This window comes from Haliotis rubra, unplaced genomic scaffold, assembly GCF_003918875.1.
Source record: "Haliotis rubra isolate DU_JTF1 unplaced genomic scaffold, ASM391887v1 Scf407, whole genome shotgun sequence".
Taxonomy (NCBI): Eukaryota; Metazoa; Mollusca; class Gastropoda; order Lepetellida; family Haliotidae; genus Haliotis; species Haliotis rubra.
The window spans coordinates 583078-602215 of record NW_025767088.1 but is presented as its reverse complement, the minus strand read 5'-3'; the positions used below and the strand labels follow the sequence as shown (position 1 = coordinate 602215).

The window sequence follows — 19138 nt, the reverse complement described above, 5'->3', positions numbered from 1 at the left end:
AATCATTAAACTCAACACATGTACTGTAAATCAATAAAATAATGCGAGCTACTTATGAATGCGAAAAATGCGACTATATCTGAAGCGCATTAATAAATCTCGCATTATTATATTGTCTCTGGCACTCGATATCGTTATTACTAGTATGTGGGTCACGATAACCCAGTGAACAAAGACGAACGATAGATTCACAAAAATTCCTTTATTGACACAATAACATAGACATTATATTATATCAACAAGTTAAAGACATTCTGGAGAAGAAAAATTGAGCACTAATCATTTAAGTTATATTACAGTTTTTGAATAAACAGTCTAGTTTACATGGTTTGAACTCACTGGACCACGTCCAGCAGACATGCCATCTGCCATCCACGTAAGATTACCTCACGATTTCTGCCTACCTTTTTAATTGCATCCAGCGAGCATGAACAGGTTTCGTGACGCTAATCCTCAAATCAACAGGTTTGTCATGCGTCCTTTGTGTTGAGATTACAAACTGAGATCATCCTGTCTACTGTCAATTACTAGTACTAACAGTTGAAAGGAAAGCCGTCTTTGATCAAACAGCACCATGTGTTGGGAATTAAGATGTTTACACTAGAGTCGGATTAAATACTAGTATAGTATTTCCCAAAGTTGTGAGTGTAGTCATTAGTGAGTATAGTCATTCTGGTCAACCATTTCCTGAATTGCCTCCTCGCATTAATAAATACACGCATTTTGTTTTGAGGTTTGCACTTTCGCATTATTTAATACACGCATTAGTTTGTTGATTTACAGTATATGATGTCCAGATTATAGATCCCTGGGCACAAATGTTCCTAATAAGCCTACTCACCTGTCTATGAGCTGTATCTGTGAGTTGACTATCCTCTGGACCTCCAAGTCATCCTCCCTCATTCCCTCCAGACTGAGACTGAACTCCTCCGTCCAGGGCTGGTGCTGCAGCAGGCACTTCATCAGCTGCGACGACTTGGGCGGCAACAAGTGGGGACTAAACACTGGCTCTGCATCAAGTAGGGGTTCAGTGAGTGTCAGTGGATATGATGGAAATGATACAGCAAATGATTCAAGGGCTGGTATAACATCAACAACTGTAGTGGCTAGGCTGTGACAGGAAGGGTGATTTGGAGTTACCTCCCTTTGGTTGTTAACAAACAATCAAGCTTCATCATTCAAGAAGTTTATGGATTGTTTCTAGTTTCTGGCTATCACCATTGAGGAAGGGATATATATCTGAAAACACTGCATTCCTGTAAACTTCAAACACTATTTCCTATTCAAGAACAGTGACTGACAGTGAAACATTCAGGTACTGATGTGACATTTGTGAATGCACTATTACCGAGCCTGTAACATATTGATGCATTGACCATCAGCTTGTTTGTAAATATTAAATGGTGTCTTTTAATACAATTTCTAAAATACTCATTAATCATAAGTGGCTATTTACTGATTTCACAAATTTGTTCTGTACCTGGGTGAACTTTGTGTTTCAACTTGTCATCTTATAATGAAACATTTACACTTTTGTTTTTTAAAATACAAGAGTGATGAATTTGGACACTTTGTTTTTAAAATACAAGAGGTGATGAATTTGGACACTTTTGTTTTTAAAATACAAGAGTGATGAATTTGGACATAATTTCTGGGCAGATAACCATTTTTAAGGGGGTTACGAAGAGGGTCATGAAAACATTTTAGATCTATTTGGCGGCCAAGGAGGAGTTAATTTGAAATGGGGCAAAGGCTGTCAACAAAATCTGATAGTAAAAGAACCAATTTTCTCTTGTGGTCCTCCCCTCTTTGAAATGACCCCCTTTCGCCCCTACCTGCTAGGTCCCACTGGTCAATACTAGAGCTGGCTTTCTTCATGGTGATGTCAAAGATGTGGACACACCCACTGGCAGTGACCACCACCGGCCTGTCTGACCCCGCCCACTCCGCATCAACAACTTTAGCAATCTCCTTGGGACTCTTTATCGAATGCATGATTTCAGACTGAAACAAGACAGTTTTGTTTAATTAGTACCCATTGCAGGTCAAGGGGAGATAACTCTGCCCCGGTTTCCCACTGACTTTCATCAATACCAGTGAAAATCCAGGTTAGAATTTGTCTCCAGCAACCCATACTTGTCATGAGAGGCGACTAACAGGATCAGGTGGTCAGGCTCGAGACTGGGTTGACACATATACTAGCCACATAAAGAAACTGTGCATTGTAAAAATATTATCCCAGTTGATAAGTACAATATCAATGTCAAAGTTACATATAAACTTTAATGGAGGGATCATGAGACCATAACAAGTCGGGAGAATTTTAATTGAAAAGTCAATCACAATGACGTCACGAGTCCACAAGCGGGACAGGGGTCAAACGACCATGTCACAAGCTCAATAACAGGTATGTCCACCATCGGCATTGAGAACAGCAGTGCATCGACGACGATAGAGCCTATCAAACGCGGTAAGGAAGGCTTTTGGGATGTCACGCCAGATTCTCAAGTTCTGTTCTTTTGCAAGGTCATGCGACGCGATTCATGGATGAGGAAGACGTGTAGATGTCGATCCATCTCGGCCCCAAACATGCTCTATCGGGGGGAGATCCTCGTGAATTTGCAGGCCAAGGGAGTAAGTCATCATTGTGGTGTTGCAGAAATCCATAGCAACCCTTGCCGTGATGAGGGCGGCATCGGCCCTGTTGGAAAGTTAACCCAGGGCCATGACGCTGCAGAAAAGGAATTGCCACAGGTCGAAAGAATCTGATTAGTGTAGTCCACACCAGTTAAGCTGCTCTGAACAATCACCAAAGGAGTTCTTTTGTCGCGGCTGTTATTCCACCCCAATCATCATGGAACCACCACCAAAGCTGCATTCCCTCTCCAAGACACAGGCCTGTGCATAACGCTCTCCCATGGGTCTATAGGCACATTGACGCCCATCACTGGGAAATGTTAAACCTGGACTCAACTGTAAAACAACATTTCTCCACCAAAACAAGCGGTCTGGCGGATATGATTTCGGGCACCACATTCGGGCGAGCTTGTCGATGACGCTGTGTCAGGATAGGCCGCATGGCGGACGCCGTGGTCTGATCCCGTGATGACGTGAACGCTAGTCGAACTGTGTTGTGGGTGGGTACGCATGAAGTCCTGGGACGGTTCGGCAGTCATCACTGCAGTCTGAAACCTGTGCAAAACCGGATCTTCTTGATCCAACCTCGGCTGGATGGTGTGGTTCTGGATTCAACAGGGAAAAACGTAACAGATGTATGTACAGTTTAGCAGCCTGTGCGTGAAACAGGAATACTTTTCTAAGGTAACACTTCTGGAGATATAAATCATAGAGCTCGATAATCGCATTGACTGATTATCAATCAATTATCAATAAATATCAGAGAAGTAAGGAAAAATAGACAAAAAAAGTCTGAAAGAAATCTATATTTCACATAGTTTGTGGTGACATATTTAGGTTTGGATTACTAACAAAATGCTGTCCTGAACACGATTTATAACCAGCCCATGACAAAAAGACCTAACTTTGTGTATTGTTTGAGTAAATTAAAATGTTTCTTCATTACGATATTTTACAAACGATGTTACTGATGACACAATTTTCATATTCATAATCATTACTATTTTTCCCATCAACAATATTATTTTCAATTAGCGATCATTTCAGTCAGCCCTATCAATTGTCCAGGGTGTTATACATGCATTTCAGTTCTGTAATGACATACTTTCCGAATGATGTTTGGATACATGAAACATGGATCCCTGATATTTGTGCGGAACGTGACCTACCTGGATATTTTGGCCTTGAGGTCCCACAGACACTGAGTGCCATCGACGTCTCCAAACACCAGGAAGTCCCCCTTCCACGCCAGCGTTGTCACAGTGCTCAGGCCGCTCTGAAATGTCAGGCATCTATCTTTGAAGTATGGACGGAATACAAGTTACCTGCCACTACAATGAAAAACATCAAACAAACAACAATATTGGCACAACACAAAAATTAAAACAGAATTCATTTTGACTTTACTCAAGGTAAATGGCTAGGCAGGGTTTGGCTGGGTACAAATACATTATAACAGTCTTGTATACAACCACATACCTCTGGGGGTATCTTGGTGACGTCAGAGATGAGGCTCCCCTCTACTATGAAGTGGAAGACGGTGCCGTCCTTGTCTGTCATCACAAAGTGTTCCCTCACAGTCACTTTGCCCTGGCTTTTCTTTTCTCTGGCAAACATAGGGTGGCATGTGATATGAAAACTCGGCTACAGACATATTGGATATTTAGTGTTCTTACCTCTGTTAAAACCCAGCACAGCAGATATACAACATAACAACAGAGACAGGACTAGAACAACACAACAATGAAAGGAAAGGAAAAGCACAACAAACATAGGACTACACAACACAACAATGAAAGGAATGGAACAGCACAACAAACATAGGACTACACAACACAACAATGAAAGGAATGGAACAGCACAACAAACATAGGACTACACAACACAACAATGAAAGGAATGGAACAGCACAACAAACATAGGACTACACAACACAACAATGAAAGGAAAGGAACAGCACAACAAACATAAGACTACACAACAATGAAAGGAAAGGAACAGCACAACAATCATAGGACTACACAACACAACAATGAAAGGAAAGGAACAGCACAACACAACAATGAAAGGAATGGAACAGCACAACAAACATAGGACTACACAACACAACAATGAAAGGAAAGGAACAGCACAACAAACATAGGACTACACAACACAACAATGAAAGGAAAGGAACAGCACAACAAACATAGGACTACACAACAATGAAAGGAAAGGAACAGCACAACAATCATAGGACTACACAACACAACAATGAAAGGAAAGGAACAGCACAACAAACATAAGACTACACAACAATGAAAGGAAAGGAACAGCACAACAAACATAGGACTACACAACACAACAATGAAAGGAATGGAACAGCACAACAGAGATAGGATAGGACCGGCACATCACTATAGAAAGGAGACACAAAACAGACTAAAACAGCACACACAAGAACAGCAGCACATAACTAAAACAGCACAAACAGCACAACAGAGAGAGGCCTAGAACAGCCCAGAAAAGCCCAGAGACATAACTAAAACAGCACAACAGAGAAAGGGATGGACATAACTAAAACAGCAGAGAGAGGCCTAGCACAGCCCAGCAGAGACACAACTAAAACAGCACAACAGAGACAGGATAGACGCAACACACACACTAAAACAGCACAACAGAGAGGCACAACAGAGAAAGGCCTAGAACAGCCCAGCACAAACATAACTAAAACAGCACAACAGAGAAAGGCCTAGAACAGCCCAGCACAAACATAACTAAAACAGCACAACAGAGAGAGGCCTAGAACAGCCCAGCAGAGACATAACTAAAACAGCACAACAATGATAGGAAAGACACATGGAGCAATGATGTGACAGCTTGACTCACTTGGTACTGGTTGTGCTGTCTGACAGACTGGTCTGTGAGGATGTAGTTGTGGGCGGCGTCTCTCCCTCGGTAGACTTGATCATGGACGTCTTGTCCTCCTCCGCTCCCGAGTCCAGCAACTTCTTCTTCAGACTCTTCAGACTGTGGGAGGGGGACCACACCTGCAGCAAGGGGGAACATTTGACGTCAGACAGCTCCATACACACAACATCAACTCAAGAATCTTCTCAACACATACTGACTTTAAGGATAAAGTTGAGACATCTACAGGTAAATCCTAAACAATGTTGTACCCATTTTGTGATCTGTGATCTGTGGACCACTATTGCTATTTAGTATCAAGTTGTAAACATCTACAGTCTACATAACTTTAGACTCCACGATGATACAAAGCTATATGTTTAATTTGCCCAAAAGACTTTTTAGATACAGTGGTACTTGAGCATTAAATGCAAGAATATAAAACTTTTCTCTTTGATTCTGTTCACAATGAAATACAGTTCACATAAAGCATTATAATCATAAGCTGAAATTATAATTCCTGAATATTTTGGAAGTTTAGTTAAACAGTTTTGTCAAAGTTGAACAAACCTGCATAATTACTTCAAGATATCTGAGGTTCAACACAACCATAAAACGATGACTAATTGGGATTGCACAAGGACAGACACAAGTTCAACAACTGAAAGTTCGACACAATGGTGTCGCAGCAATTCTGACATGCAAATCGATCATCGAAAGGGGTGAAAGACTAACCAACCCAACACTGCCAATTTTGCCAACACTGTCTATGTTGGACATAGACCTAAGGCAGCCTGCATCCTCTAAGAATCTGATGAATGTTGGACTCAGTGCCTACTTACAGCAGCTGTGGGTCTGGGGAAGGCTTTGGGCAGCTCCCTGATGATGGTCAGTGTCCTCATGTCCCACAGCTCCAGCGGCTTGTCCTTGAAGGCCAGCACGAAGTACTGTCTGGAAGACACAAGTGGGAACAAAGATGTCGCTTCAGTGGAGTCACAGTTACAGAGCACTATAAAATCAGTACAATAGTACAGAGTTTTCAAAATCTCACATTTTTTATGATAGCTAGTAACATAACATTGGTTTTGGAAAACTGTAGATTCAAAGCTTTCCAACAAGACCAAATACATTTTGCTATACCTCCAGTAGACGTGTTTCAATTGTTCAGCGTTTAAGTTTCAATTGTTCAGTTTCAGTTGTTCAGCAAGTTTAAGCTATACCTCCGGTAGACATGTTTCAGTTGTTCAGCAATTTCAAGGAAAGAAAATAACAAACCTTCCTTCCCCCTTGTCAGTGAAACAGAGACAATAAAAACAATTACCTAGGTGCTATGCAGTTGCTTCCCTTAAAATGCACAAGGATCTTATCATGCAGAGAAATGGTGCCGCTAGTTCTCAAAAGTTCAGTTTCCTATCAGAGTGCTGTTTCCTAGCACTACTCAAGCATATGTTAAAGTATAGGAGTTATAATCATCTTACCGCTAAGATCACTTTGTGGAATTATAGAGTATAAACATATCTGCAGAGGGCTGGACACTAACCTGAGATGTGAGATCTGCAGCGACTCTATGCGGGACTCCTCATCTCGCTGTGTCCTAACCGATGTCACTTTACCTGCAGAAAAGTGCAGCTCTCGTCAACTCTCGTCTTTGTCAAGAAAACAATTATCTCACAGGTAAGACTTTGTCAGTTTGTTTGTATTTTGTTTGTTTTGTCACTAACATTATCAATTCAGCAATATTCAAGCTATGTGACAATTGCTTGTAAATAATCGAGTCAAGACCAAACAATCCAGTGATCAATATCATGAGCAATGATCCCCATAGTCAGGTATGATGACATGCAAGCAAGTCTGATCCCCTATCAATTTGGTCACATCTTATAATCAGCATTATATGAAAAAAGAACCCATTATAACCTATTCAGATAATTTTCTACAACAATTGAAAGTAATTCCTTAAAACATTAAATATTTCTATGAAAGGTCAACGTGATGACGCAGCAATACCCACCAGACAAGATGTCCACATAGAACACCTCATTCTTGACCAGTCCACTGGGGCCAGGGTTGGGGTAGGCGTAGGAGAGGAATGTCTTCAGGCCACACCACTCAATACCTCTGTGTCAAACACAAATACATTCATTATGGATGACAACTTCTCTATTATATTATGATGCGATGATTCGAAATAGATATTATACCGTTTTCAAACAAGACTGAAGTACTACAGCACAGAACAGACTTATATACAACAAACATGGATTGATTTAGTTTTACGCAGCACTCAGCAATAACATGGCAGTCTGTAAATAATGGAGTCTGGAACTGCCAATCCAGTTCAACAGCATCAATCTGTGCAATTGGGAACCGGATTAACAATAACAACAATTTCAATTACTTTTTGAAGCTAAACTTTTATCAAATAGGAAAACAAGTTTTATCATAGAAACTATAGAAAAGGTGTCATAAAGTCCAATGCTCCAGTCAATGTATAGAAACTATAGGTTGCAAAGTCCAATGCTCCAGTTAATGTATAAAAGGTTGCACCTATGTTATAATCTTATAATCTATAATCTATAATCACAGGTATAATATTGGACTGGTTGTTCTCTCATGAAGAGATTCAAGGGGTGCCATGATGTTACTTAATCTCATACTTAATCTGGATGGTTGCTATCTGAACTAAATGAACAATGTCATGTAAAGACTATCAGACCCACCTGACCATGGAGGAATGCAGGCTGTATTCTCGGTCCAGCTGCCCAGAAGCCACATTCACAATCTGGACAGCACCGGAGAAAGTACCTGAATGGATAATTGATTGTCTATGAAAGTAAAGTTCATTATCAATTAGACACGATGAAGAAGACTATATAAGTAATGTTCTCGAACTGATAAATGGTTCAAAGTGGAGTTTAACTCATCACCATATTAATCTGTCGTACCTAGAGCCAGCAGAGGTTCGTAGATGTTCCAGTTCTTGTTAGTGAGAGGAGGACACATTCTGATGGTGGTGACATGAGCGGCGATTCCGTTCAACAACCCAGTCAAGATGAACTTGAGTTGAACCGTGTGACCTTTGTTTGATCTCTGACCTTCACCCAAGGGCAGCTGGGACTGACCAATGAGATCAGTGAGAGCAGCCTTGGGGTATGCCAGGCTGGATATGATGGGGAAGTCCTGTTTGCGGGACGAGATCTGCTGGGCTGGGGACGGCAGAGTCAGACCAGGTGTGTACAGCGGGGAGGCCGTCTGAGGGTCAATCTCAATCTGGAACACAGGAAAAGATTTTGGTTTTTGTGAAAAGTATATAACATGCATTTCCTTCTATTTCAAAAGTGTCATACAATTAAGAAAATGTAAAAGATTTGAATGTTATCAAACTATTAACATATTAACGTTATTTATATGCTGTTTAACCTCACATAACAATATTCCAGATGGTGACTTGTAAAGATTGTGTGTCTGAGTGAGGTAACACTATCTTCCAAGTCAAAGCCCAACATCAAATCCTCAAGGGGGAAAAGAGTGGAGCGGAGAGGTGCAGAGTGGGAGAGAGAGGAGTGGTGGAGGAGGGAGGAGGAGAGGATAGCGGTGTTGAGTGGAGTAGAGAAGAGCATAGTGGAGAGAGGAGTGGAGAGATGGAGCCGGAGTGGAGAGGGGGAGTGGAGAGGAGTGGAAGCGGTGTTGAGTGGGAGCGGAGAGGAGAGGAGAGGTGTGGAGCAGAGCCGGAGTGGAGAGGAGAGGAGAGGAGCGTGGAGTAGAGAGGAGCAGAGCGGAGAGGAGTTGAGTGGAGAGGAGCGGAAAGGAGAGGAGAGCAGGGAGTGGAGTGAGTCGAGTGGAGTTCATCCTCGATAATCTCCAGGGTATACGCTACGATAACTCTCCACTATACCGTGGATGCATCCACGGCTTGGAGTGATGATTTTATTACCTCCCTTGGCTGGCTACGATTCTCACAGTAGGAGCCGCCATTACAGCCGAAGCTTGCCAGTGTCAACAAAGATAGCAGTCGAGTGCCACACAGATTTTTGAAAAGGAACTATATGAAAGAACTTCACTTCTTTCAGAGTACCTCTGCATCAATTGTGGAGTTAGATAATTTGAGTAGCGAAGTGAGTTGTGGATTGCACCTGAGATAAAAAGGCTAATGGACAATTTAGCAATATCATGACAAACGACACCAGAAAGTGGCTTCACACATTGTAACCACTGGGAATAAAACTGTTTGGCTTGACAAGCAAACACTTCCACCACTGGGCTACTCAAGTTCCCCTTGTTAGCAGTGTACACTGACCGGCATGTCCATGGTGTGGAGGTCCCACAAGATGACCCTGCTGTCACTCATGATGAGAGCCAGCGTCCGCTCCGAGGTGAGGGAGGAGGCTATACCATACACCCGGTTGTGTCGCGTCACTCGCAGCGGGTCGGACTGACAACGGAGGTCATACGCCACATCCAAGGATACATTAGGTGGAGTATCATCTGGAATAACAGTACACATACATCAGCAATCCAATACTGTACATTGTGAGTACTGGGATACTATAACTTGTTCATTGGTCACAAGGAGAACATGGGTTGATGTACCCTCGATGTTTGTTTATGTTACCTGAGCCCAAAGGGTGAGAGGAACATAAACTAACATCAAGGGTACAACCCATGGGCCCTGAGGGACCAATGAACAATGTGGTTATCTTACCAAACACCTCAATATTAAGTTTGAACTGTTTGAAGCACGGGTGTTGGATCATAATAAGGAGGACCGGAGTTAGGCAACAGCCCAAACTCTACTAACGCGAAGTACCAAATGAATTCCCACAGTTCGACATTTCCAGCAGGTAACACAGATTATGTTACTCACTTGTAAGTGGGGTACACGGATTTGTTCAGCCAATCAAAAAACGACATTTATGTGTGAGGTAAGATAAAAAGTAATAACTGGCTGTCTGAATCATTAAACTGCATGAGTGTAGACTGTTCCTACATACACTAATCAAAAGATGTTAAAGCATATCCAATACAATCCTGGACAAAACAATCCAGTGATCAACAGCATGAGCATCGATCTGCGCAATTGGGATACGATCACATGAGTAAACCAAGTCAGCGAGTCTGACCACCCGATCCCGTTAGTTGCCTCTTGTCACAAATATGGGTTGTTAAAGACCAATTCTAACCCGGATCTTCATGGGTTGGAAAATCCTTGTACATCTAGAGTTATCTATTAATGGCTCCCTGGCATAGTTTGATGCTGACTTACCAAATGCTCCAGATCCCTCGGATGCAGGCGCAGACATCAAGTTGGTCTTGCGGCGGACCCGCACCGATATACTGCCATTCTCGTGCAGACAGTAGAACACATCTCTCTGCCAGCAGGGGATAATCTGTAGAATAACAGAAGCCTTAAGTGCCATAATGGGTTAAATCTCTATCTCAAAAATGAACATAAACAGGCAGTTCTAAATGGAGATATTAATGGCACAATTCTGTGGATATTGTGGTTAAGGATCATAGTTACTGGCTCAAATGACCCTCCCACCAAAAACTGATTCTGACCTTTAATATCCACAAGATGGCAAGATTACACATGTATTGTAATTTTATTGTTGTGAAACAATACGTAATGGAATACAAGTAATCCTGACATTTCCCATGTTAAGAAGACATGGTGATAGGTTTCAAGTAAGGGAGACAACTCTGCATTGTTGATGACTACATTCATGAGACACTGCATAAAACACTATACTTCAACGCAAAGAAAAGAGTCTTCAAAGACTGAACACACCTGCCAATACATTGGCTTACCTGAGCAAAGGAGGAGGCTGCTTTGTCAAGGGAGATAATCCCCACAGTCTGGTTGATTTCAAGGTCAAGGATGAGGAGTTCTCTGGGGTAGAGGAGAAGAAGGTGGTGGCGACACGACTGATGGAAAGACAACTGGATGCACTCGTTTAGAGCAATGGTCTCTTCATCAGTCTGGTTTGACTTGCTGCAACACAATAAATGTTATCTTCACAAAAATTGTAATTTAGCTAAATTTGGTAACCTCTTCTGAATATCTTTCACTTAGAATATTTGAGCTTAACATCCATCCATCCACCCACCCAAACCATCCCTCCCTCCCTCCACCCATCCACCCATCCACCCACCATCCATCCTCCCTCTATCCATCCACCCACCCAAACCCATCCCTCCTCCATCCATCCACCCACCCAAACCATCCCTCCTCCTCCATCCACCCAAACCATCCCTCCCTCCATCCATCCATCCACCCAAACCATACCTCCCTCCATCCATCCATCCACCCAAACCACCCACCCAAACCATCCCTCCCCTCCATCCACCCACCCAAACCATCCCTCCTCCTCCATCTATCCACCCACCCAAACCATCCCTCCATCCCTCCACCCAAACCATCCCTCCCTCCTCTCCATCCACCCACCCAAAGGCCATCCCTCCCTCCCTCCATCCATCCACCCAAACCATCCCTCCCTCCATCCATCCACCCAAACCATCCCTCCCTCTATCCTTCCACCCACCCAAACCATCCCTCCCTCCCTCTATCCATCCACTCACCCAAACCATCCCATCCCTCCCTCTATCCATCCACCCACCCAAACCATCCTCCCTCCCTCCCTCCATCCATCACATGACAGTTAACTGACCTTGGTTTACTCTCGCCCACCAAGATCCTGGTCATCCTCTGTGCCAGATTCTTGGATGAAGACTTCCTCTCCAGACTGTTGGTGTTCCCGGCCTGGTTCACGGACGAATCTACACAACACAACCATCAGGTCAAACAATATACTTGATGTCATGTCAAGCTCCAGTCTGTGATAGACCTGACAACACTCACTTGTCATGATAGCTTCATTTGGCAATAACCCTTGAATTTGTCATGATATTCAACCCCAAGTCTGCATAAAATATTATAGTGAATATTTGCCAAATTACAGTATTATTAAAGTATGCCCTCCCTATTGCCACACACAATATTATCAATAATAAGAAGAAACTCTCATGATTGAGTAAAAACTAACTGGATATCACAGTAAAAAAATGGCAGCTTGATAAATACAATAATTCCAAATAAGAAATATCACAAAAGCCTCTGAAAAAGACAAAATTAGAAGTGATAACCTACAGCCTAAGGAAATAATCACTAAAGTACTGTCGGAAATGCTAGAAAAATGTTTTTTAGCCTTAATATCTTTATAAAAGTGATAAATGTACTATGTTGTCAATATATCAACTCATCTATTGTCTACCTAATTTTTATTTCAACCGATTTAACATTCCCATGCATTTAAAGGGCAGTTAACAGGAGGAATTTGGTACCAAAACAATAACTTAAGATTTTTCAGAGTTCAACAACAGAAATCTGAAATAGTCTTTACATTTATGCTAATAATACAGGTGGTGTAAAATATGAATTAACGTGTTTCTTAAACAAATAAATGTTGAATGTTTGTGTTACTTTACTTAATTATCGTTTCTTTATTGAAGAAATATAATATAAATGTTAAGTCTTGATAAATAAGTTTCCGTCATGCATGCACATCTTTATCACAACGTCCACTATGGCCAACTTGATTTGCAGTCGATTGTTGCAAAGGTTTATAGTTTTTCTGCTTAAAAGACAGAGGTAAACCTTTCATTAGTTTAGAAAGGGTTTATTACAGAACTTGCAGAGCTGTTGGCATGTCTTACCAACAAGTTTAAAATATTGTAAACAAATCATACAAGACAGGGACCGTCTCAAATGCAAAACCGGACGTAAAACCATCCTTGACAACTTTGACAAGGGAGTGCTAGACGGTGGGTCACAAACTTTATGAGAAGAAAATATATATATTCTAAAGAAGCTACACCAGTGACTTCTGTTAAATCTTTGGCCAATGTTCACAACTAGATTAAACTGTTCGAATTACATCCATATTTTGTCAATGAAATATACTGTTGACATGCAAAACATTTATTAAACGCGTTGCACATTTCTACCATCAATCGATAAGATAACACAAGTGATAGGATTCTGAAAGAATGTACAGTAACAATGATGGGTATTTCAAAACAAACACACATACACAAATGATCCCTTACATAACCGATCATGATGCTTTACGCGACATATTCAACATTTTGCAGAAAACATCTATTGAGATGACCTTAGCCGAGCTGTGCTCAGGTGTCAATTTCACCTGTCGATACGTGGATGCTGATGACGTAACACAGGCAGTTAATGTTTGTATCAAATAACGTCCCACTACCCCCTTATTTTTCTAAGTTTTTGGTATTTTCATCAGTAAAAACACATTTTAGAGCATGTCTCAAAATTTATTCCCTCGGTCTACATTAGGTAGATGTTTCTTGAAGTGATATTTGTTATTTAAGTAACTGTAATACCTCTGAATTTTAAATATAAGTCAAAAAGTATTTTTCTAGCATTTCCGACAGTACTTTAGTAAGACTTTATTGATGTCAACTTCATATCATGTGGAACACAATGTCTCGGAGTACTTGGAGTACATTCATCTCATATATACGCCGAAATGTTGTGCTGGTCTTAATAAGAAGTAGACATTCCTAGATTTTCCCTGTGAATACAGGACAAGACAAAAGTATCTGCCACTTATACTCCATGCTGATGTGGCAGGTCAAATCATGTGCTCACTGATGCTAAACTCCCGGACTTACTCTGACTAGACGGGCTGAATATGTAGAACTTTTTGCCATTGCTGGATGGGGTCTTGGTGATGGTGAAGTCATCAATGAACACAATGCAATCCTGACCCAAAACTGAAATAGGAAAATAGTATCTATGATCCTGACTTCTGTTATCCCCTTGAACACAATAATTTGATAACATTGTAGTGGTGTGACGATTCATCGATACGCATCGATCCATCGATACAAAGTTTTACATTGTTGTATATCAAAGGCTTATATTAAAGGTTTTAGTATCGTGAGCACGTATTGTATCGCCACCATTATATTGGGATTCATACCGTATTGCAGCTAAAGCACACAATACTTTGGCAATATATAGTCGCAACTAAAATTTTGTATCGTGATGTATCGTATCGCAGGTTGTATGCCATTACCGACACTTTAATATTAAAATATAATTTTCATGATAACAGTAAGTTGTTTGTTAGAATTGTAACACAATACTTAGAAATATTCCAGCTACATAATGACAACCTATACATAACCGAGTCTGGACCAGACAATCCTGTGACTGATATTATGAGCATCAATCAACACCATCAGGCCATCACCATCAGGCCACACCATCAGGCCATCACCATCAGGCCATCACCATCAGGCCATCACCATCAGGCCATCACCATCAGGCCATCACCATCAGGCCAACACCATCAGACCATCACCATCAGGCCATCACCATCAGGCCATCACCATCAGGCCACACCATCAGGCCACACCATCAGGCCACACCATCAGACCATCACGCCATCACCATCAGGCCACAACATCAGGCCATCACCATCAGGCCATCACCATCAGACCACACCATCAGGCCAACACCATCAGGCCATCACCATCAGACCACACCATCAGGCCATCACCATCAGACCACACCATCAGGCCATCACCATCAGGCCATCACCATCAGGCCACACCATCAGGCCATCACCATCAGGCCATCACCATCAGGCCAACACCATCAGGCCACCATCAGGCCATCACCATCAGGTTACACCATCAGGCCACACCATCAGGCCATCACTATCAGGCCCCACCATTGAACAAAAATTCAATGAAATTACAGATCCACAACACAACTACATTTCGAGATATTTTGACTTCTGACTCACATGCAACATTCTTGGAGTTGAAGGGATCGAAGGAGAAGGACAGCAGGTTCTCGGTGTAGGTCTTCTTCCAGAGTCTGGTGCCGGTGTCAGCGTTCCACAGAACCAGGGAGTATGGGGGATGTAGCGCCACCAGCAGGTCACGTGATGCATCCTGGTACCGCAGCCACTCCATGTCTGAAACAGTTGCCATGGTTACACATCATCTGGGCGAACCAATTGCTACCAATCAAAGTAAGGAGACAAACGTGTTAAGATGGAAGAATAGTGTTCAAATTGATACACCAACTTTCAAAAACATTATAGTCATTTACTTTGCATGATCTTTCTGTTATTTGTTTGGTTGTTGTGTAACACTGTACTCAGCAATATTACAGTGGCGGCGGTCTGTAAATAATCCAGTCTGGACCAAACAATCCAGTGATCGAATGCATGAGCATCGATCTACACAACTAGGATACAATGACATAATTCATGTGTCATGTGTCAACCAAGTCAGCAAGCCTGACCATCTGAATCAATTAATCGCCTCTTACGACAGGCATGAATTTCTGATGACCAGTTCTAACCCAGATCTTCACATGAAGATCATTATCAGATCAGACATGCTACACATAACACAGCATCTTCCCCTCAAACCTACACCACAGTGCGTGTGTGAGTGTGTTTAGTTTTACGCCGCACTCAGCAATATTCCAGCGATATGGCGGCAGCCTGTAAATAATCGAGTCTGGACCAGACAATCCAGTGATCAACAGCATGAGCATCGATCTGCGCCAACCAAGTCTGTGTCAACCAAGCCCTACACCACAGAATGAAGCAGTGTTTATTATGATTATACACAAGAATATACTAATAGAACACATATTCTGAGGTGCCCAAAACCTGCTGAAACAAGGGCGCATACTAACATCACAATGAAAGAAGTCTTCAACAACACCAACGGATCATGGGAGAGTTTGCTGAACATTATTAAAGATGGAGGGGAGATGATTCATGCAAGGGCCACAGCTGCCTGATGTATGTCGCCACACCAGTAACCAGTAATATGCTCAAGTCACATTACCATGAGTAATGGTAATATACTCAAGTCACATTACCATGAGTAATGGTAATATACTCAAGTCACATTACCATGAGTAATGGTAATATCCTCAAGTCACATTACCATGAGTAATGGTAATATACTCAAGTCACATTACCATGAGTATACACAAGTATATACTCAAGTCACATTACCATGAGTATACACAAGTACATACTCAAGTCACATTACCATGAGTAATGGTAATATGCTCAAGTCACATTACCATGAGTAATGGTAATATACTCAAATCACATTACCATGAGTATACACAAGTATATACTCAAGTCACATTACCATGAGTATACACAAGTACATACTCAAGTCACATTACCATGAGTATACACAAGTATATACTCAAGTCACATTACCATGAGTAATGGTAGTACATACTCAAGTCACATTACCATGAGTATGGTAATATCCTCTCAAGTCACATTACCATGTATAATGGTAATATACTCAAGTCACATTACCATGAGTATATGGTAGTATATCCTCAAGTCACATTACCATGAGTAATGGTAAGTATATACTCAAGTCACATTACCATGAGTATACACAAGTAATATACTCAAGTCACATTACCATGAGTATACATGGTAATATACTCAAGTCACATTACCATGAGTATACACTAGTATATACTCAATGGTAATATCCAGTCACATTACCATGAGTATACACAAGTATATACTCAAGTCACATTACCATGAGTATACACAAGTATATACTCAAGTCACATTACCATGAGTATATGGTAGTATATACTCAAGTCACATTACCATGAGTATACACAAGTATATACTCAAGTCACATTACCATGAGTATACACTAGTATATACTCAAGTCACATTACCATGAGTATACACAAGTACATACTCAAGTCACATTACCATGAGTATACACTAGTATATACTCAAGTCACATTACCATGAGTATACACAAGTATATACTCAAGTCACATTACCATGAGTATACACAAGTATATACTCAAGTCACATTACCATGAGTATACACAAGTACATACTCAAGTCACATTACCATGAGTATACACTAGTATATACTCAAGTCACATTACCATGAGTATACACAAGTATATACTCAAGTCACATTACCATGAGTATACACAAGTATATACTCAAGTCACATTACCATGAGTATACACAAGTATATACTCAAGTCACATTACCATGAGTATACACAAGTATATACTCAAGTCACATTACCATGAGTATACACAAGTACATACTCAAGTCACATTACCATGAGTATACACAAGTATATACTCAAGTCACATTACCATGAGTATACACAAGTATATACTCAAGTCACATTACCATGAGTATACACAAGTATATACTCAAGTCACATTACCATGAGTATACACTAGTATATACTCAAGTCACATTACCATGAGTATACCATGTCACATTACCATATACACTAGTATATACTCAAGTCACATTACCATGAGTATACACATAGTATATACTCAAGTCACATTACCATGAGTATACACAAGTATATACTCAAGTCACATTACCATGAGTATACACAAGTATATACTCAAGTCACATTACCATGAGTATACACTAGTATATACTCAAGTCACATTACCATGAGTATACACTAGTATATACTCAAGTCACATTACCATGAGTATACACTGGTATATACTCAAGTCACATTACCATGAGTATACACTAGTACATACTCAAGTCACATTACCATGAGTATACACTAGTATATACTCAAGTCACATTACCATGAGTATACACATAGTATGAGGTATACTCAAGTCACATTACCATGAGTATACACAAGTATATACTCAAGTCACATTACCATGAGTATACACAAGTATATACTCAAGTCACATTACCATGAGTATACACTAGTATATACTCAAGTCACATTACCATGAGTATACACTAGTACATACTCAAGTCACATTACCATGAGTATACACTAGTATATACTCAAGTCACATTACCATGAGTATACACTAGTATATACTCAAGTCACATTACCATGAGTATCAAGTACTCAGTTACATTACCATGAGTATACACTAGTATATACTCAAGTCACATTACCATGAGTATACACAAGTATATACTCAAGTCACATTACCATGAGTATACACTAGTATATACTCAAGTCACACTACCATGAGTATACACAAGTACATACTCAAGTCACATTACCATGAGTATACACTAGTATATACTCAAGTCACATTACCATGAGTATACACTAGTATATACTCAAGTCACATTACCATGAGTATACACAAGTATAGTATATACTCAAGTCACATTACCATGAGTATACACTAGTATATACTCAAGTCACATTACCATGAGTATACACAAGTATATACTCAAGTCACATTACCATGAGTATACACAAGTACATACTCAAGTCACATTACCATGAGTATACACAAGTATATACTCAAGTCACATTACCATGAGTATACACTGGTAATATATACTCAAGTCACATTACCATGAGTATACACAAGTATATACTCAAGTCACATTACCATGAGTATACACTAGTACATACTCAAGTCACATTACCATGAGTATACACAAGTATATACTCAAGTCACACTACCATGAGTATACACTAGTATATACTCAAGTCACATTACCATGATGTATACAGTAGTATATACTCA

The 19138-nt window shown here is 40.7% G+C and overlaps 1 protein-coding gene across 1 annotated transcript in view; it reads right to left on the bottom strand.

Moving 5' to 3' along the window:
* Positions 1-19138, bottom strand: part of LOC124287842 (WD repeat-containing protein 11-like) — a 36368-nt gene that overhangs the window by 9378 nt on the left and 7852 nt on the right. Inside the window, 17 exon segments of the mRNA XM_046724315.1 lie at positions 842-1010; positions 1836-2081; positions 3199-3242; positions 3807-3913; positions 4117-4243; positions 5506-5666; positions 6369-6477; positions 7067-7139; positions 7538-7644; positions 8247-8331; positions 8472-8796; positions 9824-10011; positions 10790-10913; positions 11335-11518; positions 12195-12303; positions 14227-14328; positions 15369-15542. Coding sequence (XP_046580271.1) covers positions 842-1010; positions 1836-2081; positions 3199-3242; positions 3807-3913; positions 4117-4243; positions 5506-5666; positions 6369-6477; positions 7067-7139; positions 7538-7644; positions 8247-8331; positions 8472-8796; positions 9824-10011; positions 10790-10913; positions 11335-11518; positions 12195-12303; positions 14227-14328; positions 15369-15542 — 2434 coding nt within the window.